Source organism: Pristiophorus japonicus, chromosome 2 (assembly GCF_044704955.1).
Source record: "Pristiophorus japonicus isolate sPriJap1 chromosome 2, sPriJap1.hap1, whole genome shotgun sequence".
In the NCBI taxonomy this organism is placed as follows: Eukaryota; Metazoa; Chordata; class Chondrichthyes; family Pristiophoridae; genus Pristiophorus; species Pristiophorus japonicus.
Window position 1 is genome coordinate 288,996,368 of NC_091978.1, and position 25,941 is coordinate 289,022,308.

General features: G+C 47.2%; 1 protein-coding gene across 19 annotated transcripts in view; it reads right to left on the reverse strand.

Moving 5' to 3' along the window:
- Window positions 1-1,110: 1,110 nt before the first annotated feature.
- LOC139233979 (uncharacterized) overlaps window positions 1,111-25,941 on the reverse strand; it is a 138,001-nt gene continuing 113,170 nt past the window's right edge. For 8 of the 19 annotated variants that reach the window (XM_070864762.1, XM_070864734.1, XM_070864779.1 and 5 more), the window contains one exon: window positions 5,814-6,794. In XM_070864762.1, coding sequence (XP_070720863.1) covers window positions 6,241-6,794 — 554 coding nt within the window. In that variant the 3' untranslated portion in view covers window positions 5,814-6,240. Of the gene's footprint in view, window positions 1,222-5,813; window positions 6,795-25,941 lie in introns of those variants that run through there. The other 11 variants (XR_011588256.1, XR_011588253.1, XM_070864795.1 and 8 more) reach the window with 3 other exon arrangements.

Consider the following 25,941-nt stretch of genomic DNA (forward strand, 5'->3'; position numbering starts at 1 on the left):
GCTCGGGGAGGCTCGGGGCTCGGGGAGGCTCAGGGAGGCTTCGGCTCTCGGGGCTCAGAGAGGCTCGGGGCTTGGGGCTCGGAGCTCGGGGAGGCTTCGGGTCTCGGGGCTCGGGGAGGCTCAGGGCTCCGGCTCGGGGCTCGGGGAGACTTCGGGTCTCGGAGCTCGGGTAGGCTTCGGGTCTCGGGGCTCGGGGAGGCTCGGGGCTCAAGGCTCAGGGAGGCTCAGGGCTCGGGCTCGGGGCTCGGGGAGACTTCGGGCCTCGGGGCTCAGAGAGGCTCGGGGAGAGTTCAAGTCTCGGAGCTCAGGGAGGCTTCGGGTCTCGGGGCTCGGGGAGGCTCGGGGCTCGAGGCTCAGGGAGGCTCGGGGCTCGGAGAGGCTCGGGGAGGCTTCGGATCTCGGGGAGACTCGGGTCTCGGGGCTCGGGGAGGCTCAGGGCTCGGGCTCGGGGCTCGGGGAGACTTCGGGGCTCGGGGCTCGGAGAGGCTCGGGGAGACTTCGGGTCTCGGAGCTCGGGGAGGCTTCGGGTCTCGGAGCTCGGGGAGGCTTCGGGTCTCGGGGCTCGGGGAGGCTTCGGGTCTCGGGGCTCGGGGTTCCGGGAGGCTCGGGGCTCGGGAAGGCTCAGGGCTCGGGTCTCGGGGAGGCCCAGTGAGACTTCGGGGTTCGGGGAGGTTCGGAGAGGCTCAGGGCACGGGGAGGCTCGGGGCTCGGGGCTCGGGGTTCGGGGAGGTTCGCGGAGGCTCAGGGCCCGGGGCTCAGGGAGGCTCGGGGCCCGCTCGGGGTAGGGAGATTTAGTCCAAATAGTTGCTGCATTAATTTTGTCCCTGATTACTGTTTCTAATAGCTTCCCCACTACCGAGGTTAAACTGACTGGCCTGTGTATGCTGGCTTTGGGGCCAATTTTGGTGGACATACCGTCCACTACCGCCTGCAGAACGACCGCATAGCACCGAGAATAGCAAGTTTGGTGGAAAACAGTTGCATACCACCGATATACCGCTGTGGCGCGACATTGCTGAATGACATACCGCGAGCGGTATGCACACCGTCCGCCGACACTGAAGACCCGACATATTGCTGAAAATTTGAACATTGGTGACTCACCCGCCGATGTACCACCCTGAAGCATACCGTTCTGGAAAATGGGCTGTTATGCGTAAGAAAGTGGGCAGAGTGCATGTTGCGTTCATTTCGACATCGGAGGAGCATTGGAGCACATCACTGGAGTAGGGAAAAAATGAATTTTAAATCAACGAAGGCTTTTTGGAGGCAAAGAAGGAGTTATGAAGGTCATTTTGTTTATTTAAAAATCGGCAGACATCGTGCAAAATCGGGAACATGTGAGAGAAGCAGCAGCATTTGGAGAAGAAGAGTTTAAAAGAAAGAAGGCCTTTTGGAGTCCATTGGTTGATCTGAGTATATTGGAGGAGATCTCTGTCCATTACAATGGGGCCTACATTATCTCAGCCTATGTTGCTGACAACTTTTCTAATGCAGGATGCAGATAGCAGAATATTAATTGAACAAAATTATCAGGATGATGTAGTAGATCGGAGAATGAGGAGGGGTGGAGGAGGACGAGCAGGCCTTACCCGCCAAGGAGTTTCAGTGCAAAGCGCTCATACTTGGACCTGACTGAGCGACAGTGTGTGCGAAGACTACGCTTTAAAAAAGAGGTCCTAAATGAGATTTGCCAACTCATTAAGGCAGACCTGCAGCCCAGTACCACCAACATTACTGCACTTTCTGTGGAGGAGAAGGTCACTGCGGCACTTTCCTTTTATGCGTCTGGCTCTTTTCAGTCATCAGCTGCGGACACATGCTGCATATTCCAGCACGCTGTGCATACCAGCATTCGTCAGGTAACCAATGCACTGTATGCACGCAGAATGGATTTTATTAAGTTTCCAATGACTACGGAGGCACAGAGTGAGAGAGTGTTGGGCTTTGCACGCTTCGCCGGTTTCCCAAAGATTCAGGGTGCTATAGACTGCAACGAGAGCACCGTTACAAGAGGCGGATGCATACCTAAACCTGAAGGGATTCCACTCCCTCAACATGCAGCTGGTCTGCGACCACTTACAGCGCATCATGGCAGTAAATGCCAACTTTCCAGGGAGCATCCATTGCAGTGTATGCAGGCACCTTTGGTAATGACTCCATGAGGCAGGGTATGGTACTTAAACTGTGTAGACTGTCGTCCTTTATTTGCAGCTCCTCGAGTGAGGACACCAAGCTGTGAGCTCCCTTTTATACTGGGTTACCTGCAGTGTGTAGGTAACCCTTAGGTCTCCAGCAGCAGCTCCCTCTGATGTACAGTAAGGCATGTACAGTGTAAGGTACATTCAGTGTTACAGACATCATATAACAATACAAGCATGCATACATAACCCTAAGCATTTTTCAAGTCCTTATTGTAATGACCTGGGGAGGTGATCAGTAGTGGGCTATGGGAGGTTGTGGTGAGGGTTGTGTGATCCCTGTACTTGAGGCTAACCTCATACATTCCCCCCCCCCCCCTCACACACAGACCATGTGGGTGACACTGTTGTGGGACCCCTCAGTGGGTTAGCCATTGCAGCAGTGGGTAGGGTGCATACTCTGTGATGTGGGTAGTTGTGTGGTGGTGGGCAGGGCCACAGGACTGTGTGGGCTCCTTGACCTCCAATTGGGATGAGAGTCTGGTCATCCCAGGGTTTGCCAGGAAAGCTGGAGGGTATTGGCCTCTCGCTCCTGGTGTTGGCCCTCGTGGCCAGGGGGTGTAGGGCTGGTCTGGGGCAGGTTGCCAGTGGTGGTGGTTGTGCTGCCCATTGACCACTGTCCCTGTAGTGGGTCTACTCCCACTGGGTGTGTGTGTGTCCTTCCTGGAGCATCACACTCGTTCCAAAGATAAAGGCTACATGGTCTGGTAGCCAGCTGGACCTGGGGGTCTCCCACGGGGGGATTCCTCTAGCATTTGCATGGTCCCTGTAGAACTCAGTATCCTTTAACAGTGTATACATGACACCACGGCCCTGGTCATACATGGTCGAGTCTACATTATTGACTGCCTTTACATTGTTAATAACAGCATTTGCATCACTTTTTAGTATCATGGTCTCACCAGACATGGTTACATTAGGCATTTCAAACTCTCTGTCATAATCATCACACATAACAAGCCTGTTCTTCACCTTACTTACACAAGCATTCATTTCATTTTTCGCATTAGTTACACCAGCATCACAATTCATGGTTACATTATCATACTTGCACCCTTTTACTGCATTTTTAGCTTTAAAGTCCCTGTCATCTTTATGTTGAAATTGTCCCTTTAAATTTTTTTGGTTACCGGTCCCCTTTAAGGGAGCCTTCAAATCCGATTGGCCACTCAGTGTCACGTGTCACTCCTCCACTGCTGCCCCTCGTGGTCTGGTCGCAGCCATTTTGATTTTAGGTTCTTCTCCTCGTGGTGTAGCCGCCATCTTCTGGCTCTCCTCCAGGTAGGCTGTGGTGATCTTTTCTTCCTCAGGTTCGGCCATGGATGTCGGGAATCCACTTCTTTCGATGATGCTCGCGTCTTGGAATCCTGCCCTGACCCGGAAGGTGGAGTTTGGGTTTTTGGTCCTGGCGATTTCGCCATGGTGTGGTCCTGGAGATTTCGCTGCGCAGTCAAGCTGGACAGTGGGATCTCTAGATGCAGCGATGGATCCATGATCGATGTCGATTGTTGGAGCCCGGAGGCCATCGCCACTTCGACTGATTTGGATCGGGTTCATCCAATTCCTTCCCAGCAGCGTGGGACCATCGCTGGCAATGATCCACAGGGGGAGTTTGTTCAAAACACCGCCCTGGGAGACCTGGATGTCCACGCTGCTAACGATTTGGATTTTACCTTTGGTGTCGGTGAGCAGCTGCGCCTGGACAGGAGACAGTTTTGGTCGAATGGCAGGATTCATCCAAATTTTTTAAAAGGTCGTTTGGCTCATCACAGACTGGCTTGCCCCGTGCCGATCTCCATGGAAAATGGGACCCCGTCAATGTTTATTTCCATCGTCCACGGAGAACTTTCGGTGGAGCAGGTATAAATTCCATACTCTTCTTCCAGGGGTTGAGCAGCTTCATCCTCACCTGTGTCGGAGCCCCAGTGATCAGCCAACTTTTCAATGACGTGGTGCGTAAAGCTTTTTCTGCACATTCTCTGCCATCCGGTTTGCCCCTTGTGGCGGACTCAGGGTTGCGGGACTCGGGGCAGCATTTCTGCCTTTAGAAGTAGTCATGTATTCACCGGTTTAGAGTCCCGGGTCAGTATTCACTTGGAGTCGCTGGCCGAAGCCATGTAGGCCTGGCTCACTTGAATTGCTTTCTGCAGGATGACTGTGATGTCTGTAGCGAGCAATTTGTGTAGGAGACCCTCGTGGCCGATTCCGATGACAAATATGTCCCTTAGTGCTTCATTAAGGTGGTCTCCAAAATCACACGGTGCAATCAGTCTTCTTAAATGTCGCCGATAAGTGTAGAACTGATGCCTGGCTGTGAGGATATTTTCTTTTGGTTTTAGTTGCTCCTTTATTAGTGTTATAAGTTCTTCATAGCTCTTGGTGGTTGTCTTCCCCGGGGCTGGCAAGTCCCTGATGAGACAGTGGACGGTGGGCCCACAACTGCTAAGCAGGATGGCCCTGCGCTTTTTCGGTCGTGTAGCCAGTGTGTCCCCATCCAGGTCGTTGGCTATAAAGAAATGTTCCAATCGTTCTACAAAAACGTCCCAATCTTCCCCATCGATAAATTGCTGAAAGTTGCTGAGATTCGACATGCTGAGCGTGTAGTTCGTGACCTCATCGCCAGTAGTAGTGTATGCAGGCACCTTTGGTAATGACTCCATGAGGCAGGGTATGATATTTAAACTGTGTAGACTGTAGTCCTTTATTTGCAGCTCCTCGAGTAAGGACACCAAGCTGTGAGCTCCCTTTTATACTATGTTGCCTGCAGTCTGTAGGTAACCCTTAGGTCTCCAGCAGCAGCACCCTCTGGTGTACAGTAAGGTGTGTACAGTGTAAGGTATATTCAGTGTTACAGACATCATATAACAATACAAGCATGCATATATAACATCCATGATGCTCATATCTTGCGTGTCTGACCTGTTGAAGTCTCAACCACAAGGAAAATGCAAGTTGCTCAGAGACAAAGGGTACGGCCTCGCCACCTGGCTCTTGACCCCCATCCGGGACTCTCGGACACAAGCCGAGCAACGCTACAACAAGAGCCATATAGCCACACGTAATATTATCAAAAATACAATTGGAATTTGATGCCTGAACCAGTCGGGAGGCAGGCTGTAATACCACCCTGAGCAGGTTGCTCAGTTCACAGCGGTGTGCTGCATGTTGCATAATGTAGCCATCATGTGGGGACAGGAGTTGGCAGAGGGTACTGTGGGATTACCTGAGGAGAGAGTGCAGCGGACGGTGGAGGAAGAAGAGGGCAATGCGGGGGGGTGAGAGGATGAGGAGGAGCGTGGCGATGAAGCCATGGCACCCCCATCACCACAGCGTAGGTCTCGAGGATAGTACACCAGTGCAAGATTGTTATGCCAACAGCTCATAAATTAATGATTTTCTTGAATGTGGAGAGCTGAGCTTCAACTTATTCTAGACAGTGTGTTGGACCCCGGTGACTGTTAACCATCGACCAAAAAGTTTGACACTGTACAAGAGTGGTTAAATTCAATTGGAACGTTTATGTAGAAATAGGAAAAATATGGAAGCATTTTAAAGCTTTGTAAAATGTTAATTTGAAAAACTGTTACAACTTAAATCTTGAAAGCGTTAACTACTTTTTGAATAACTGTTACAACTTTAAAGCATTACATTTTGAAACCCTGTTACAACTTTAAAATTTACTTTTTGAAAAACTGTTATAACTTTAACAACTTTCAATAAATGTTTAACTTTTTATAACTTTCAATTATATTTTCCACATGAACATGACTGTCCATTACTGCGACCACGACCCTGACTGAGTCCTGCCGCACCCTTCTTATCCGCGCCCCTCCCCTTGCCAGTGCCCCTGCCCACAGACCTCCCCGTGGTGGCACCAAGCCGGCATCCACCAGTGTTCCCCGACTGCTGTTGCAGTCATTTGGGGCGAGACGTTGAAGGCGCAATGAATGCGAGCTCAGGAGAAGCTGCTGATGTGGAAGGCATGGCTTCCACCATGACACGGTGGGGTTCCACGCCATATTCTGGTCCGATAGATTGCTCAATGCCAACGACAGAGTTGGTGTTTCGCTCCATCACAGTGATGAGACGTGATATGTCCTCGGACTGTTGTTGGTTGAGCGCCACACTGTTTGCGGCTATGGTAGCCATGGCCGTGAGCAGCTCTTGACCTCAGTCCATGCTGTGACAGACACACCATGTCCTGGTACGCGCGTGTCTGTCTGGCAGCACCACCGGACGTTTGCTGCAACAACCTCCGTCGCTGTGATAAAGGTGCTGTAACGCTGGGGGTGCCTTGCTGGTACACATGGCTTGTTCCCGCAGAATCCTCGGAGCAATTTGGGAATCCGAGGAAGACAGATTCGGTGCTGGACAATGTTTCAGCTCCGACAGGTGCCGTTGGTCTGTCCTGCTCTGGCACCAGATCAATCTTCACCTCCACTGGCTGGAGGAAGATGTGCTGTTCCTCTTCTTCTTCGTCTTCATCATCTCTGTGAGGGGTGAAGTCGCAAAGCATGTGGGTGACGACAGAGGTGGAGGCAATGGGTTGGTCTTCTGCACATTGTGCAGAGGGGTGGTTTGAATCCTCCAACTCTGGAAGTACAAAACAGTACATTAGTGCTTGGCACCAGAGGAGGGTTCAGGGTTACGTGTGGAATACAGTCACATAGTGCAGTCTTACTTAAATGTCCACCACCGCTGCATTACTGCATGGCACATCACAGAAAGTGTGATATATTCACAGAACACAGCACACACAGCTCCTAACATGGCAGGCAGCTCTCTTGGAAGCCTCCAAATCTGCCTGGTTCTGTTTATTATTAACTATGCAGTTGCAGTACACAATACGTCCACATCCACAGTGTGGAGCTACAAACATTACATAGAAACATAGAAACATAGAAACATAGAAAATAGGTGCAGGAGTAGGCCATTCGGCCCTTCTAGCCTGCACCGCCATTCAATGAGTTCATGGCTGAACATGCAACTTCAGTACCCCATTCCTGCTTTCTCACCATACCCCTTGATTCCCCTAGTAGTAAGGACTTCATCTAACTCCTTTTTGAATATATTTAGTGAATTGGCCTCAACAACTTTCTGTGGTAGAGAATTCCACAGGTTCACCACTCTCTGGGTGAAGAAATTCCTCCTCATCTCAGTCCTAAATGGCTTCCCCCTTACAAGCTTACAGAGATTACACTTCTCCCTCCTTAATGAAGAAGTTATGATAACAAACATCATACATAACTTTCATGTTTATACATAACGCAGGATATAAACTTTTTTTTTCATATTTACAAATTTAACTTTACCACTTGTTTTCTGTTTCAAAGAGGATACCTTCGCTCTTGAACTGAACCTTCCAAACATGGTGTCGAATCTAAACTCATTTGAGGCTCAACCTGAGGAACGTTTTCCTCCACAGGATTTCCTTGATTTTCATTTGAACTCACTCTAACTTCAGACTGTTTGGTTTCCTGACTTGGACTTAGACTTACATTCTGGTTTTCTCTTGGATTTGTGTCCAGTACATTGGATTTAGGATTTGCTACTGGTATATCAAAACTATCTGTCAATCCTGACCTTAACGATCATGTCGAAACCCGACGTCAACGCCAGCAGTGGTATCACGACCGAACCGCATTGTCACGTGACATATTTGTAAATGACCCAGTGTATGTACTTAACCATGGTCAAGGGCCCAAGTGACTCCCGGGCAATGTTACGGATAAGGAGGGTAACTGGGTGTATAGGGTTAAGCTCAAGAATGGGCAGATGTGCAGGAAACACATTGATCAAATCAAGCTAAGACACATTGACGAACTGGAACAGTTGGAAGAAGACACCGCGAGCTTAGACGATCAACCAAGTCCAGCCATCAGAAGAACCCACTGTGGTCAACGCCCAGCCCCAAGTCGTGAGAGATTCAGAAAGCACTGGGATTATACTGAGACGGTCAACCAGGGAGCGAAGGGTTCCGGACCATCTGAGCTTGTAATATGGACTTGTGCTCACCATCAGGGGGCACTACCATTGGAGGTCCTAGGGTCACAGGTACACTCATGCTGGGCCCGGTATATAGCCTGAACTTCACCTTTGTATCTTCACTTCTGGAAGCCATTAAAGACTGACCAAGTTACACCTAGTCACTGGCTCACAGTATGGAGTTCATTGTATCATTTCCTACACCACACTGGGCACAGGCTCAGTGGTGCTACTGGTTGGTGCCATTATCGACCGAATAATCTAAACAAGGCCTTGGAAGCCCTGTGCAAGTTCTGAAGATCATGTCGATAGTGGATTCCTCCTATTTATCTATCATCTCAACCATACATATGGAAACTGTCTCCACTGCTTGCACATGAAATCACTGTTCATTAATCATAGCTCTTTTGAATAGTAGGACCTTGAGTTCTGGATGCTCATGCTTTTCCATTGAGGATAATAATTTCTCTACCCTCCTTGGAGGAACAGCTCTTTCCATCCGAGCATCTCATAGCTCATTACCTCACCTGGCTAAAACTCTTGTGACTCACTATGTGAGATAGGTGCCTGTGTTGGTGCTTGAGCAAGTAAAATGCCCTGACACAGTGCTGTGAATCTGGTAATAAATTCCCCGGTGGAAGTGCCTGGATGGCCATTGTCATAGCTGACCTCTTCCTACAACGCACCCTCATAATGTGAAACACAGAAGTGCTTGTTTAACTGCATACATGGTGACATTTCCATCTGAAGAACCAATGGTTGAGTGTAAAGCATTCCAATACTTTGAGAAAGCACATGTGACTACTTATGATGAGCATTTCCCAGTTTTTACCAACCTTCTCTGGCCACCTCACCTCTAACCACTCTTCTCCCACAGGTCCTCTTGTCTACCGACCGAAGATTTGCAGTTGCTCCTCTTCATGGGCATGAAGAATACTCAGCGCTGATACCCAGAGGCATTTTTTAAATTAGTTTCTGGAATGTGGGCATTGCTGGCAAGGTCAGCATTTATGGCCCATCCCTAATTGCCCTTGAGAAGATGGTTGTGAGCCACCTTTTTGAACCGCTGCAGTCCGTGTGGTGTTAGGGAGGGAGTTCCAGGGTTTTGAGCCAGCGACAATGAAGGAGTGGTGATATATTTACAAGTCAGGGTGGTGTGTGACGAGAAGAGGTCACGAGTTGCTGCAGTGCATCTTGTCGATGGTACACAATGTAGCCTTGATGCGCCAGTAGTGCAGGGAGTGAATGTTTAAGGTGGTGGATAGGGGGCCAAACAAGTGCGCTGCTTTGTCCTGGCTGGTGTCAAGCTTCTTATGTGTTGTTGTAACTGCACTCAACCAGGCAAGTAGAGAGTATTCCATCACATTCCTGACTTGTGAATTGTAGATGGTGGAAAGGATTTGGGGGGTCAGGAAGTGAGACACTTGCCACAGAATACCCAGCCTCTGACCTGCTCTTGTAGCCACAATATTTATGTAACTGATCCAGTTAGGTTTCTGATCAATGGTGGCCTCCAGGATGTTGATGGTGGGGGATTTGGCGATGGTAATGCCTTTGAAAGGGGCAGTGGTTAGAACCTCACTTGTTGGAGATGGTCATTGCCTGGCACTTGAGTGGTACGAGTGTTACTTGCCACTTATCAGCCCAAGCCTGAATGTTGTCCAGGTCTTGCTGCATGTGGGCATGGACTGCTTCATTATCTGAGGAGTTGTAAATGGAACTGAACACTGCGCGATCATCAGCGAACATCACCACTTCTGACCTATGATGGAGGGAAGGGCATTGACGAAGCAGCTGAAGATGATTGGGCCTAGGACACTGCCCTGAGGAACTCCTGCAGTGATATACTGGGGCTGTGATGATTGTCCTCCAACAACCACAACCATCTTCCTTTGCGCTAAGTATGACTCCAGCCAGTGGAGAGACTTCCCCTGATACCCAATGGCCCAGAAATCTCAGTCCGAGGCTTCCCGCGGGCAGATGCCTCCTAATACACTCAAAATGAAGGATGAAACCGAGTACTGTGTACAATGAGCAAGTGTGACCTTAGCTCCTTTAATAAGACTCTAGAGTGCAGATACCTCATGGGTGGCCTGCTTATATACTGTGCTCCCAAGGGATGCTGGGATCCCTTGGAACTCCAACAGGTGGGCCCTCTGGTGGTCAGGTGTCATGCAAGTTACAAAGGGTTAAATACATTACACCTCTGATCTGGAAAATGTCTATGAATCTATCTGGTGGTCCAGGAGGAGCCTACGATTCCGGTATGGAGGCCTTCTCTTCCTGCGCTGCAGCTTGACAGATCGGAAAAGCCGGTTTTCAGCACATGTGCATTGTGCGCTGAAAACCGGCTTTTCCGATACCTTTCCAGGTCCGTAGAAACTTTATACAGACCCGGAGAGGCCGGGATTTCCCTGCCATTGACTTCAATTTAACTCAGATTCCTTGATGCCACATTTGGTCAAATGCTGCCTTGATGTCAATGGCAGTCACTCTCACCTCACCTCTGGAATTCAGCTCTTTTTTTACATGCTTGGACCAAGGCTGTAAAAAGCCGACTGATCCTGACGGATGCATACAGAGCATTGGTGATAAGGTTATTGCTGAGTAAGTGCAGCTTGATAGCACTGTCGACGACATCTTCCATCTCTTTGTTGATGATCGAGAGTAGACTGATAGGGTGGTAATTGGCCGAATTGGATTTGTCCTGCTTTTTTTTGTGAACAGGACATACCTGGGCAGTTTTCCACATTGTCAGATAGATTCCAGTGTTATAGATTTACTGGAATAGCTTGGCTAGAGGCGCTGCCAGTTCTGGAGCACATGTCTCAGCACGACAGCCGGGATTGTTGTCGGTGCCCATAGCCTTTGCTGTATCCAGTGCGCTCAGCCGTTTCTTGATATCACGTGGAATTAATCAAATTGGATGAAGACTGGCTTCTGGGATGGTGGGGACCTCCAGTGCCGATATGGATCATCCACCCGGCACTTCTGGCTGAAGATGGTTACAAATGCTTCAGCCTTGCCTTTTGCACTTGCTCCGTCATCATTGAGGATGAAGATAATCCTGGAGCCTCCTCCTCCCATTAGTTGTTTAATTGTCTACCACCATTCACAACTGGATGTGGCAGGACTGTAGAGCTTTGATCTGATCCATTGCTTGTGAGATCGCTTAGTTCTGTCTATAGTATGCTGCTTCCACTGTTTAAACATAGAAACATAGAAATATAGAAAATAGGTGCAGGAGTAGGCCATTCGGCCCTTCGAGCCTGCACCGCCATTCAATAAGATCATGGCTGATCATTCCCTCAGTACCCCTTTCCTGCTTTCTCTCCATACCCACTGATCCCCTTAGCCGTAAGGGCCATACCTAACTCCCTCTTGAATATATCCAATGAACTGGCGTCAACAACTCTCTGTGGCAGGGAATTCCATAGGTTAACAACTCTCTGAGTGAAGAAGTTTCTACTCATCTCAGTCCTAAATGGCCTACCCCTTATCCTAAGACTAAGTCCCCTGGTTCTGGACTTCCCCAACATCGGGAACATTCTTCCCGCATCTAACCTGTCCAGTCCCATCAAAATCTTATACGTTTCTATGAGATCTCCTCTCATCCTTCTGAACTCCAGTGAATAAAGGCCCAGTTGATCCAGTCTCTCCTCATATGACAGCCCAGCCATCCCTGGAATCAGTCTGGTGAACCTTCGCTGCATTCCCTCAATAGCAAGAACGTCCTTCCTCAGATAAAGAGACCAAAACTGCACACAATACTCAAGGTAAGGTCTCACTAAGGCCCTGTACAACTGCAGTAAGACCTCCCTGCTCCTATACTCAAATCTTCTAGCTATGAAGGCCAACATACCATTTGCCTTCTTCACCGCCTGCTGTACCTGTATGCCAACTTTCATTGACCTAAAAGATGTGTGTAACGCCTCCCTTAGTGCTCCACAGCACATTCAGGGTTCAGCTGGTGAATTTTGTTGACTGAGGCGCAAACTGTTTCCGGGTGCAAACTTTACCATCCCGCCGCCATTACCATCCCGAAATGACCAGAACCGAAAGTCCAGCCCTTAGAGTGCTTGACAGGGTAGGTGCTGAGAGGTTGTTTTCCCTGGCTTGAGAATCTAGAACTAAGTGTCATTGGTCTGGATTTTAGACTTTACTGATTTCGGGGAAGTAATGGTGGTGGGGCAGTCCTGATACCACCTGGAAAAAGTTTGCACCCTCGTCTGCAAATTTCACCAACAAATGAGAATCCATAATCGGGGGCGCTAAACCACGAACTTTGTGCTCCCGAGCAAATACGCGGCATTAAAAAAGGTCATCATTTTGTGCATGTGCAGACACGTTTCAGTTTTCACGGGTGCAGTCGATACTGTAGTTTCATGTATGCACCAAAGGTGGCTCGGCGCACCTCTGAGACTTCGGCAGAGATGACGCAGCAGGATGCCAAACGATTCACTTCAGAGGCTGCTGAGGCCTTGGTGCAGGCCGTTGAAAGGAGGTGGTCTGCACTCCATCTGGTTGGGGGAGAGAGGCCCTTGCCCAGAATTTTCAAATGGATCTGGTGTGAAATCGCACACGAGGTGTCAGCGGCTGACATGGTGGCCAGAACTGGCACACAATGCTGCAAGAAGTTCAACGACCACACAAAAGTCACCAGGATGAGTACCCTTCTCATTTATACAGGTCTGCCATCCTTCCAAGATCAATGAAACACACCATGTGAATTATTTGATGGAGCTGCCCCTTCTCAATGTGTTTCAGGCTATGGTGTGGGTTGCAGAATGCAGCACAAAGCTGGAGGCTGACTTCTCTAGCCCTTGCCTGTACATTCAGGATGCTTGTACCTTCTTGTACCCGAATACATAGAAACATAGAAAATAGGTGCAAGAGTAGGCCATTCGGCCCTTCAAGCCTGTACCATCATTCAATATGATCATGGCTGATCATGCAACTTTAGTACCTCATTCCTGCTTTCTCTCCATACCCCTTGATCCCTTTAGCTGTAAGGGCCACATCTAACTCCCTTTTGAATATATCTAACGAACTAGCCTCAACAACTTTCTGTGGTAGAGAATTCCACAGGTTTACAATTCTCTGAGTGAAGAAGTTTCTCCTCATCTCGGTCATAAATGGCTTACCCCTTATCCTTAGACTGTGACCCCTGGTTCTGGACTTCCCCAACATCGGGAACATTCTTCCTGCATCTAACCTATCCAACCCCGTCAGAATTTTATATGCTTCTATAAGATCTCCTCTCATTCTTCTAAATTCCAGTGAATATAAGCCGAGTCAATTCATATGTTCGTCCTGCCATCCCAGGAATCAGTTTGGTAAACCTTCGCTGCACTCCCTCAATAGCAAGAATGTCCTTCCTCAGATTAGGAGACCAAAACTGCACACAATACTCAAGGTGTGGTCTCACCAAGGCCCTGTACAACTGCAGTAAGATCTCCTGCTCCAATACGCGAAGCCCCTCACTACGATTTGCCTTCTTCACTGTCTGCTGCACCTGCATGCCCACCTTCAATGACTGATGGACCATGACACCCTGGTCTCGTTGTACCTCCCCTTTTATTAATCTGTCACCATTCAGATAATATTCTGCCTTCCTGTTTTTGCAACCACAGTGGATAACCTCACATTTATCCACATTATACTACATCTGCCATGCATTTTCCCATTCACCTAACCTGTCCAAGTCACCCTGCAGCCTCCGAGCATCCTCCTCGCAGCTCGCACTGCCACCCAGCTAAGTGTCATCTGCAAACTTGGAAATATTACCTTCAATTCCTTCGTCTAAATCATTAATGTATATTGTAAATAGCTGGGGTCCCAGCACTGAACCTTGCGGTACCCCACTAGTCACTGCCTGTCATTCTGAAAAGGACTCGTTTATTCCTACTCTTTGCTTCCTGTCTGCCAACCAGTTGTCTATCCACGTCAATACATTACCCCCAATACCATGTGCTATAATTTTGCAGACTAATCTCTTGTGTGGGACCTTGTCAAAATCCTTTTGAAAGTCCAAATACACCACATCCACTGGTTCTCTCTTGTCCACTCTACTAGTTACATCCTCAAAAAGCTCTAGAACGTTTTTCAAGCATGAGTTCCCTTTCATAAATCCATGCTGACTTGGACCGATCCTGTCACTGCTTTCCAAATACGCTGCTATTACATCTTTAATAATTGGTTCTAACATTTTCCCCATGACCGATGTCAGGCTAACCGGACTATAATTCCCTGTTTTCTCTCTCCCTTCTCAGAGTCTATAGAATGTTGGAAAATAACTACCAATGAATCCACTATTTCTAGGGCCAATTCCTTAATACTCTGGGATGCAGACTATCAGGCTGTGGGGATTTATCGGCCTTCAGTTCCTTCAATTTCCCTAACACCATTTCCTGACTAATAAGGATTTCCCTCAGTTACCCCTTCTCGCTCGACCCTCGGTCCCCTAGTATTTTCGGGAGGTTATTCGTGTCTTCCTTAGTGAAGACAGAACCAAAGTATTTGTTCAATTGGTCTGCCATTTCCTTGTTCCCTATTATGAATTCCCCTGATTCTGACTGCAAGGGACCTACATTAGTCTTCATTAATCTTTTTCTCTTTACATATCTATAGAAGCTTTTGCAGTTAGTTTTTATGTTCCCTGCAAGCATACTCTCATACTCCATTTTCCCCCTCCTAATTAAACCCTTAGTCCTCCTCTGTTGAATTCTAAATTTCACCCAGTCCTCAGGTTTGCTGCTTTTTCTGGTCAATTTATATGCCTCTTCTTTGGATTTAACACTTTCCCTAATTTCCCTTGTGAGCAATGGTTAAACCACCTTCTCTTTTTTATTCTTACGCCACACAGAGATGTACAATTGTTGGAGTTCATCCATGTGATATTTAAATGTCTGCCATTGCCTATCCACCGTCAACCCTTTAAGTATCATTCTCCAATCTATCCTAGCCAATTCACGTCTCACCGTCATCAATCATTGTCAAGCCTCTTTGCACTCCATTCACACTGTTGATATGTGTTTTCCAAACATCACCCTGAGCCGCTATGTTACCTGGGTCTCTCCTCCCAATCTTTGCCAAATCTCAGTCAACAGCCACACAGATTGAAGTGGATACATTTGCACATCGGCACAGTGTCAGATATTGAACTATGGAAGGCATATGTGGCACAACAGCAGGTGGATCCTTACTCAACCCTTCTTATTGTTCTTATTGCAGGCCAAGCTCTCGCACAATAGACGTGAGCAGCGACATACAGGAAGCGGACAGCCAGAGCTGCTGGAACTAACTGACATTGTACAACAAGTGTCGGCCCTCATGGGCATCCCAGTTTGCACAATGGCTCCGGGCAAAGCCGAGCCCCCTTCGGGTAGTGAGGGTATGTAAATGGAACATGCAACTGATGTGGCTTCATTGACCCCAAATATCAAATGACCTAGGCCCTTTATATGTACATGTCCAATGCCAACTTCCTCCTATCCCCTGCTGCTAACCGCACGTCTGTTGTTTTCTGATTGCAGATGACCAGCCGTAAAACCCTTCTCGGGAACCATCTACATTTGGCCACGGGGGAGACAATGAGGGAGGGGATGAGAGTATGCTGCCTGAACCTCACAGCCCAGCAGTCGTCCCGGCTGCCGAATCCACATCTGGTGACAAAGGGCGTTTCCCAGGGTTTGAGGACTCTGAGGCTCCTGGCCCCAGTGGCCTACAGCAATGCCCAGTGGGAGGTGAAGTCCTGCTGAGGAACAGGCAGACCATGGCCCTGGACATGGTGGCAATGTCAAGGGAGAACACACAGATGCACCGCGAGCTCATGGGTGCATTGGGAAGGATGCCCAAGAGCATAGACAACCTTGTTGCGAATGTTGAGGAGGCTGCCTCACACATCGTCTGTCAATCTGAGGACTCCGGTGAGACCATCCTTGCCCACTCTCAGAGGCAGGAGGCCTCCAGCAGAGCCAGTGGTGTGCCAGAGTGTGTGGCGCATGCCATTGATCACGTTGTAGTAGCAATCGCATCGCAGGCGCATGCTCCGCTTCAGCTTGGTGATGTCATGCGGTCGCTGACTGCTGCCATCCTCTCTGTCTTCCTCACTGTCCAACAAGGAAGTGACAGTGCTGAAGCAGGCCAGCAACATTGTGTTCCAGATGCTGAGGCCCAGCCATATCTGAGTGTGAGTAGTTCCCAGGAAATGGAAGGTGCTGTCCTTCCTCAGGATGACAGCATTCCTACTCCAACCACTGACTCTCCCACCATGCACCTTATGCGGTCCACACCACAGCCATTCGAGAGTCCTTCCGTCGATGGTGAGGTGCAGCAGTCCATAGCCGGGCCTTCCAGGCCCACAGCTGGTCCTGAGCATTGCCATAAACCATCTGCATTGTCTGCCCCCCTAACACAGCAGCCCTCAAGCAGCCTTGCTGTAGGCACTGAGGCCTCATTGAGGAGGAGCAGCAGGTGTGTGAGGATGATGAAGGGTGGGGGGCGGGGCGGGGCGGGGAAATGTCGGGGCAAGTCCCATTCAGGGGTGGCACAACCTTGTGCAGATGCATCGGTATGTAATGACGATCCTGTAACTAGTTTTTTTGATAAATGAACTTGCTGATCACTGATTGGCAGCAGAATGCTATTTATTGTTTTGTTTGCTTTTGTTGGTTTATTATATCATTTGGTGTTGGGTTTGTTTGTTACTTGTTTTATAAAAATGTTACTTTGACCCTTTACTGTTGGTGTCATGTGAATTATTCCAAAGCCCAGCGTAGATAAGAACATAAGAAATAGGAGCAGGAGTAGGCCATTTGGCCCCTCGATCCTCTTCCGCCATTCAATAAGACCATGGCTGATCTGATCTTGGCCTTAACTCCACGTCCCTGCCTACTCCCCATAAACGTTGACTCGCTTTTCATTCAAAAATCTGTCTATCTCCACCTTAAAATATATTCAATGACCCAGCCTCCACAGTTCTCTGGGGTAGAGAATTCCAAAGATTCACGACCCTCTGAGAGAAGAAATTCCTCCTCATTTTCCTTTTATTCTGAAACTATGTCTCCTACTTCTAGATTCCCCCACAAGGGGGAACATCCTCTCTGCATTTGCCCTGTCAAGCCCCCTCAGAATCTTATACGTTTCAATAAGATCACCTCCCATTTTTCTAAACTCCAATGAGTATAGGCCCAACCTGCTTAACCTTTCTTCATAAGACAACCCCTTCATCTCAGGAATCAACACCGTCAACCTTCTCTGAACTGCTTCCAATACATGTATATCCCTCCTTAAATAAGGAGTCCAAAACTGTACGCAGTACTCCAGGTGTGGTCTCACCAATGCCCTGTACAGTTGTAGCAGAACTTCCTACTTTTATACTCCATCCCCCTTGCAATAAAGGCCAACATTCCATTTGCCTTCCTGATTACTTGCTGTACTTACATGCTAACCTTTTGTGTTTCATGTACAAGGACCCCAAAATATAATGGGGAACAAAGAAATGGCAGACCAATTGATCAAATACTTTGATTCTGTCTTCACTAAGGAAGACACAAATAGTAGGGGATCGAGGGTCGAGCGAGAAGGAGGAACTGAAGGAAATTCTTATTAGTCAGGAAATTGTGTTAGGGAAATTGATGGGATTGAAGGCCGATAAATCCACGGGGCCTTATAGTCTGCATCTCAGAGTACTTAAGGAAGTGGCCCTAGAAATAGTGGATGCATCGGTGGTCATTTTCCAACATTCTACAGATGCTGGATCAGTTCCTATGGACTGGAGGGTAGCTAATGTAACCCCACTTTTTAAAAAAGGAGGGAGAGAGAAAGCAGGGAATTATAGACTGGTTAGCATGACATCGGTAGTGGGGAAAATGCTGGAATCAATTATTAAAGATGTAATAGCAGCGCATTTGGAAAGCAGTGACAGGATCGGTCCAAGTCAGCATGGATTCATGAAAGGGAAATAATGCTTGACAAATCTTCTAGAATTTTTTGAGGATGTAATTAGTAGAGTGAACAAGGGAGAACCAGTGGATGTGGTGTATTTGGACTTTCAAAAGGCTTTTGACAAGGTCCCACACAAGAGATTAGTCTGAAAAATTAAAGCACATGGTATCGGGGATAATGTATTGACGTGGATAGAGAACTGGTTGGCAGACAGGAAGCAAAGAGTAGGCCTAAACGTGTCCTTTTCAGAATGGCAGGCAGTGACTAGTGGGGGACCGCAAGGTTCAGTGCTGGGATCCCAGCTATTTACAATATACATTAATGATTTAGACGAAGGAATTGAATGTAATATCTCCAAGTTTGCAGATGACACTAGACTGGGTGACAGTGTGAGCTGTGAGGAGGATGCTCGGAGGCTACAGGATGATTTGGACAGGTTAGGTGAATGGGCAAATGCATGGCAGATGCAGTATAATGTAGATAAATGTGAGGCTATCCACTTTGTTGGCAAAAACAGGAAGGCAGAATATTATTTGAATGGTGACAGATTAGGAAAAGGGGAGCTGCAACGAGACCTGGGTGTTATGGTACATCGGTCATTGAAAGTTGGCATGCACGTACAGCAGGTGGTGAAGAAGGCAAATGGCATGTTGGACTTCATAGCAAGAGGAATTGAGTATAGGAGCAGGGAGGTCTTACTGCAGTTGTACAGGGCCTTGGTGAGACCACACCTTGAATATTGTGCACAGTTTTGGTCTCCTCATCTGAGTAAGGGCATTCTTGCTTTTGAGGGAGTGCAGCGAAGGTTCACCAGAATGATTCCTGAGATGGCAGGACTGACATATGAAGAAAGACTGGATTGACTAGGCTTATATTCACTAGAATTTAGAAGAATGAGAGAGGATCTCATGGAAACATATAAAATTCTGATGAAATTGGACAGGTTAGATACAGGAAGAATGTTCCCGATGTTGGGGAAGTCCAGAACCAGGGGTCACAGTCTAAGGATAAGGGGTAAGGCATTTAGGACCGAGATGAGGAGAAACCTCATCACTCAGAGAATTGTGAACCTGTGGAATTCTCTACCACAGAAAGTTGTTGAGGCCAGTTCATTAGATATATTCAAAAGGGAGTTAGATGTGGGTCTTACGGCTAAAGGGATCAAGGAGAAAGCAGGAATGAGGTACTGAAGTTGCAAGATCAACCATGATTGTATTGAATGGTGGTGCAGGCTCGAAGGGCCGAATGTCCTACTCTTGCACCTATTTTCTATGTTTCTATGTTTATAAGATCCCTCTGTATCACAGCATTTTACATAAGAACATACGAACATAAGAAATAGGAACAGGAGAAGGCCATACGGCCCCTCGAGCCTGCTCATGGCTGATCTGATCATGGACTCAGCTCCACTCCCCTGCCCGCTCCCCATAACCCCTTATCCCCTTATCGTTTAAGAAACTGTCTATTTCTGACTTAAATTTATTCAATGTCCCAGCTTCCACAGCTCTCTGAGAGAAAAAATTTCTCCTCATCTCTGTTTTAAATGGGCAGCCCCTTATGCTAAGATCATGCCCTCTAGTTCTAGTCTCCCCCATCAGTGGAAACATCCTCTCTGCATCCACTTTGTCAAGTCCCCTCATAATCTTATACGTTTCGATAAGATCACCTCTCATTCTTCTGAATTCCAATAAGCAGAGGCCCAACCTACTCAACCTTTCCTCATGTCAACCCCATCTCCGGAATCAACCTACTGAACCTACTCTGAACTACCTCCAAAGCAAGTATATCCTTTCGTAAATATGGAAACCAAAACTGCACGCAGTATTCCAGGTGTGGTCTCACCAATACCCTGTATAGCTGTAGCAAGACTTCCCTACTTTTATAGTCCATCCCCTTTGCAATAAAGGCCAAGATACCATTGGCCTTCCTGATCACTTGCTATACCTGCATACTAACCTTTTGTGTTTCATGCACAAGTACCCCCAGGTCCTGCTGTACTGTAGCACTTTGCAATCTTTCCCCATTTAAATAATAACTTGCTCTTTGATTTTTTTTCTGCCAAAGTGCATGACCTCACACTTTCCAACATTATACTCCATCTGCCAAATTTTTGCTCAATCACTTAGCCTGTCTATGTCCTTTTGCAGATTTGTTGTGTCCTCCTCACACATTGCTTTTCCTCCCATCTTTGTATCATCAGCAAACTTGGCTAGTTACACTCAGTCCCTTCTTCCGTTAATATAGATTGTAAATAGTTGGGGTCCCAGCACTGATCCCTGCGGCACACCACTAGTTACTGGTTGCCAACCTGAGAATGAACCATTTATCCCAACTCTCTGTTCTCTGTTAGTTAGCCAATCCTCTATCCATGCTAATATATTACCCCCAACCCCGTGAACATTTATCTTGTGCACTAACCTTTTATGTGGCACCTTGTCAAATGCCTTCTGGAAGTCCAAATACATCACAGCCACTGGTTCCCCCTTATCCACCCTGTTCGTTACATCCTCAAAGAACTCCAGCAAATTTGTCAAACATGACTTCCCCTTCATAAATCCATGCTGACTCTGCCTGACCAAGTTTTGCTTTTCCAAATGTCCTGCTACTGCTTTTTCAATAATGGACTCCAACATTTTCCCAACACAGATGTTAGGCTAACTGGTCTATATTTTCCTGTTTTTTGTCTGCCTCCTTTTTTAAATAGGGGGAGACTAGAACTAGAGGGCATGATCTTAGAATAAGGGGCCGCCCATTTAAAACAGAGGTAAGGAGAAACTTCTTCTCTCAAAGGGTTGTAAATCTGTGGCATTCGCTGCCTCAGAGAGCTGTGGAAGCTGGGACATTGAATAAATTTAAGACAGAAATAGACAGTTTCTTAAATGATAAGGGGATAAGGGGTTATGGGGAACGGGCGGGGAAGTGGAGCTGATCATGATCAGATCAGCCATGACCTTATTGAATGGCGGAGCAGGCTTGAGGGGCCGTATGGCCTACTCCTGTTCCTATTTCTTATGCTTTTATGTTCTTATATATGTGTTTTTGTGCTTGCCATAATTGCGCCAGCCTTCCCATGATACATCAACCTCAGGCCATGGCAGTGATGACGAGGCAGCAGAGACAACAAACAAGACTGAGCTGCAGAGCCCACCAGTTGCCCCCTCTCAACATTCTTCATCTGGCGATGATGAGATTTTTGAGGGGTTTGAGTCTTCGGCGGCTCCTGGCCCCAGTCACCTATAGCAATGTATTGCGAGAGAGCAATCTCACAGGCCTGCTCTCCGGAGGGTCAGTCGGCAAAGTCGGTCTGCTCAACGACAGGCAGATATGGAACTGGAATTGGTGGAAATATCCAGGGAAAACACAGGAATGCACTGTGAGCTTATGGATACATTGGGACAGATCCCAGAGAGCATCGACAAGCTTACTGCAACTGGTGCGGAGGCAGCGTCACGGATTATCAATACAACTCAAGACTCCAGTGAGGCCATTATTGCCCACACACAGAGGCTGGTGGCCTTGAGCAGTGACAATGGCATTCCAGAGTCTGTGGCACGTGCTCTTGATCATGTAGCAGCATCGCATGAATCGCAGGCACAAGCTACATGTCAGCTTGGTGATGTGATGCTGTTGATGCCATCCTTTCTGCATTCCCCACTGTCCAATGGGGAAGGGACAGTGCCAAAGCAGACCGGCAAGTTATGGAGACACATTGTGCTCCAGATGCTGAGGCCCAGCCCTGTCGGAGAGTCAGTAGCTCCCAGGAAATGGAAGGTGCTGTCCTTTTTCAGGATGGTGCATTCCAGCTTCCACCACTGACTCATCAACCATGCACCATACACGGTTGACACCCCAACCACCAGTGACTGCTTTTGCCGATGATGAGGCGCAGCAGTCTGTAGCCGGGCCTTCTAGGCCAAGAGCTGGTTCAGGGCGTCCTCAGACGCCAACTGCATTGTCTGCCCTCCCAACACAGCAGTCCTCTAGCAGCCTTGCTGTAGGCACTGAGGCCTCATTGAGGATGAGCAGCAGGTGTGGGAGGGGGCTTAAGGGAAGGGGGGAAAAGTATGGCTAAGAGCCATTAAGGGATGGCACAAGGTTGAACTCATCTAGAATTGTTCACATTTTAAATACTTGTATGTTAAGAAATGGGTTATTTTGTATTGACTTGCTGCAGGAAACAGTTTTGTGTTTATGTGGTTTTGGCTTTATCGTTGTTTCATTTTGGGTTGTGGGAGGGGCATTGTTTGTTATTAATGTTTATAAAATAGTTTCTTGGATCTTTGCCATTGGTATCTTGTGTCTCATTGCAGTGCAGCTGAGCCGTCATGGTGGCACAGAGTCGCAAGTCAAAGCTGCAACTCCACCTTCCCCATTCAAGCAAACTGGTCAATGATGAGCTGGCGACGCAAGGCTCTTGCTGTGTCCACATCTCCCGCTGCCTCCTCTGTGGTTGTGGTGGCCCTGCAATGGGTTCCTCGCCAGGCTCGCCTTTCTCGTCCTCCTGCTCCTGAGGTGCTCCTGCAATCCCTACTGGCAATGCCTAGCCCCTCATGATGGCTAAGTTGTGTAGTATGCAGCACACCACAATGAATTCGGAGACCTGTTGAGGAGAGTATTGAAGGCTGTCTCCAGACAGGTCCAGGCATCGGAAACACTGCCTGAGCACTCCAATTGTCTGTTTGATGATGTTGCGGGCAACTGCATGGCTGTCATTGTAGCGCTGCTCAGCTTCTGTGTCAGGGTTCTGGATGGGGGTCATGAGCCAGATGGTCAGGCAAAGTAACCTTTGTCCCCGATCAGCCAGCCCTGCCCATGTCTTTGTCACTGAAAGATTTGTGACACCCTGCTCTCACACAAAATGATGCGGATAGCAGGCATTCACTGCGAGGATGCGCTGCGTGTGGTCGCAGACCAGCTGTACATTTAGGGAGTGGTATCCCTTTTGGTTTCTGAAGACCTCTCCATTGTGTAATGATGCTCGCAAGACGATGTGTGTGCAGTCAATGGCTCCTTGAACCTTCGGGAAGCCTGCAATTCTTCCAAACCCTAAAGCCCTCACATTCTGGCTGTCCCTGCTCATTGGGATCTTAATGAAGTCCATTCTGTGTGCGTACAGTGCCCTTGTAAACTGGCAAATGCCAATAACTATCAGTATTACACCACTTGTTCACAAACAATAAATGTCCCCCACTAAGACACCTAAAGTAAATTCCAATTGTCCACAGTATGATAAGATGTTTGTTCGGGTGTTCACATCACCTTAAAAGAACTCCAGAGTACATCCAAACTCCCCTGAAGTTGAAGCAGAGCAGCCTTTTAAATGAAGTGACCTACGATTTATAAAATGGTGTCCATACCGCTGTGATTAGTTCAGGTGAGAGCAAATTTTTCACAGCAGTTTTTTGGAGAGCGATATTGTCGGCGAGATGTGTGCGAGGTGCCGAAAGTAACGCTGGGTGATTTTCTGGGCATTAGTTTCGGCAAATGTGATCTTTACGACAAAAAACAGTGGCCAGGCAATATTATTAAATCTCGGCGTTAATTACGTGCCAAAAGTAATGCTGGGTGATATTATGTGCGTTGCTTTCACCCATTCTGATCTTACCACCCAAAAAAAGTGGGCGGGCGGTATTTTTATCGGCGTTACATACATGCCGAAAGTAACACTCGCCGATAAGTGACGGACAAATTAGCATTAGTTTCCATTTTGTGCCTAACTGGGTGCTATATGGGTGTTATACCTCATTTCAGTGTTAAAATAGACGTTAAGTGGGTGGTACGCATGCAAAAATACTAGAAAATCTAGCCCAATATGATCTATTGTAAGGCTGAAACAGCTACAGATTTTCACAGCATTTGAATGGGAGAAAAAGGGTATAAAGTAATTGCTTTTCTACAAAGAAGGCAGTGCGAATCAAGACAACAGGAAGAAAGAATCTTCAGAAGGAAAAGAGGATAAGGGGTCAGCACCACGACCTCTCCAGAGGACGCTATCGAGAACAGGCTATTACTATCATTTGTTAAGTATTAAGTAGGGTGTGGTGTTACTGTCAGTTTGCCTTCCTGACCAGAGTGGTTTCGAGTCGCTCCCACTCCCTGGTTCTCGACCTTGGATTTATTAATCAGGGTATGACAAAGTACAGCAGACAACTGTATTGTAAAAAGAAGGTTTGTGTTTTATTCAAGAAAGCAAATCACACAAATACACTCCAATAAAACTGTAAAATCTTACAAAAAGGTTGTAAACAATGGGGAATACTTTATTACAGTTAATAAACACAACAGAAATACCTCCCACCTCCCACTTACTCTGTACCGAGGTCAAACTCTGGGGCTCCAGGGATTTATACTCACCAGATCCTTCCTTTGACAGCTAGGGCTGTTTCGTGGTTTCGGGGTTCTTTGGTTATAGTCGGTTTGCCTTGCCGTATCCCGGACGTGGTAGAAGACCTCTGCTGCATATTGAAGCCAGTTGGGATGAGTCCACTGATGTGGTTAGACGCGTTTTGGATTTATCTCTGATGAGTACCCAACTTTCTTTATTATCAATAGGGTTTTAAGTTCTTTAGGTAATTTTTACCCGCTGGATAGTCTCGGCACAAATTGTAGAATAGAAAATTTGCGTGGACCCCGGTTTTCTTGGTGGTTGATTTTCCTGGTTGGTTTCGTCGGTCGTGGTGGTCCGGTTGATGGCTGTTACCAAGTCAGTTGGTATTGATATTCCACTGATTGGTTTTTTTGAAGTTCTTTCTCCAATGTCGCGATGTTTCTTCCTGTGTTTTCTCGCCGTGTGCTCTCGATTTTGATCTTGTTGTTCCGAAGTGATGGTCAGATAGTTCTCCTTTTTTTGGTACGATAGGCCCTCAGTTATACTCTGAGAAGCTGCTTAATCTTCGCGTCAAATCTAACATTTCTTTTGTTTAAGTTTTGCTGCCCATTGATTTTAAGTGGTCTTCTTTGTTTAAGTTTTGGCGGGCTAGCTAACTGAAACTTGATTAAATGTTTTAATCTTGATAGACTTTGGGATCGCAGTACTCCTTATTTATGAGCTGATGAGCTCTTGTTCATTGTTGTATCACTGCTTTGACTTCGGGAAGTCTGGGCTGAGACAGATATTTCTATGCATGTCGAAAAGGTGTTATTTTGGGTCCTGTGGATGGGATGGACAATGTTTCTTCCGTAGTCAGTTGTTTAAATGCTAATGTTTTCTGGGAGCCTGACTATGGTTAAACAGCTCCCCCAGACAAACTGATTAGCTACAATATCCAAATTCTAAAAGTAAAGGTTGATCCCACCCCTCTGTTTCTGCAGCTTTTCCCCACAGGCCCAAACATGCCTTTTAAAATTCCAAACTTGGTTAAAACGCGTAGATTTCTTCCATATGCATTTTAGGATCCCAAACTTTCTGTTTAATAGGCCCAAATCGAATTTCCTTTTCAGTGAGTCCAAACATTGGGGGCTTTCCATGAATTTTGGAATCTTACACTTTTTGTAACAGAACGTAATTTATTTGATAAATCTCTGTTGTTTTTACTCAATATACCTGTATTAAAAGCATTTGTTATAATCTGTACAAGAGTCTCCTAGTTTGAATTAATTCTAAACCCTGAGAATAGTTGAATTGCTATAATTAGCAAAGTGGCAAAAAGCTACTAAATAGTTAAAAACCACATCTGGCGACCACGAAGGGACTAAACAAAGAGATATTGTACAAAATACAATATACTCATTAAACGAGTAAAATTTCTTTCTCCATTTGAAAACAGGTTGTTGTGCATAAACAGCAGACGCAAGTCAGACCGTTTGA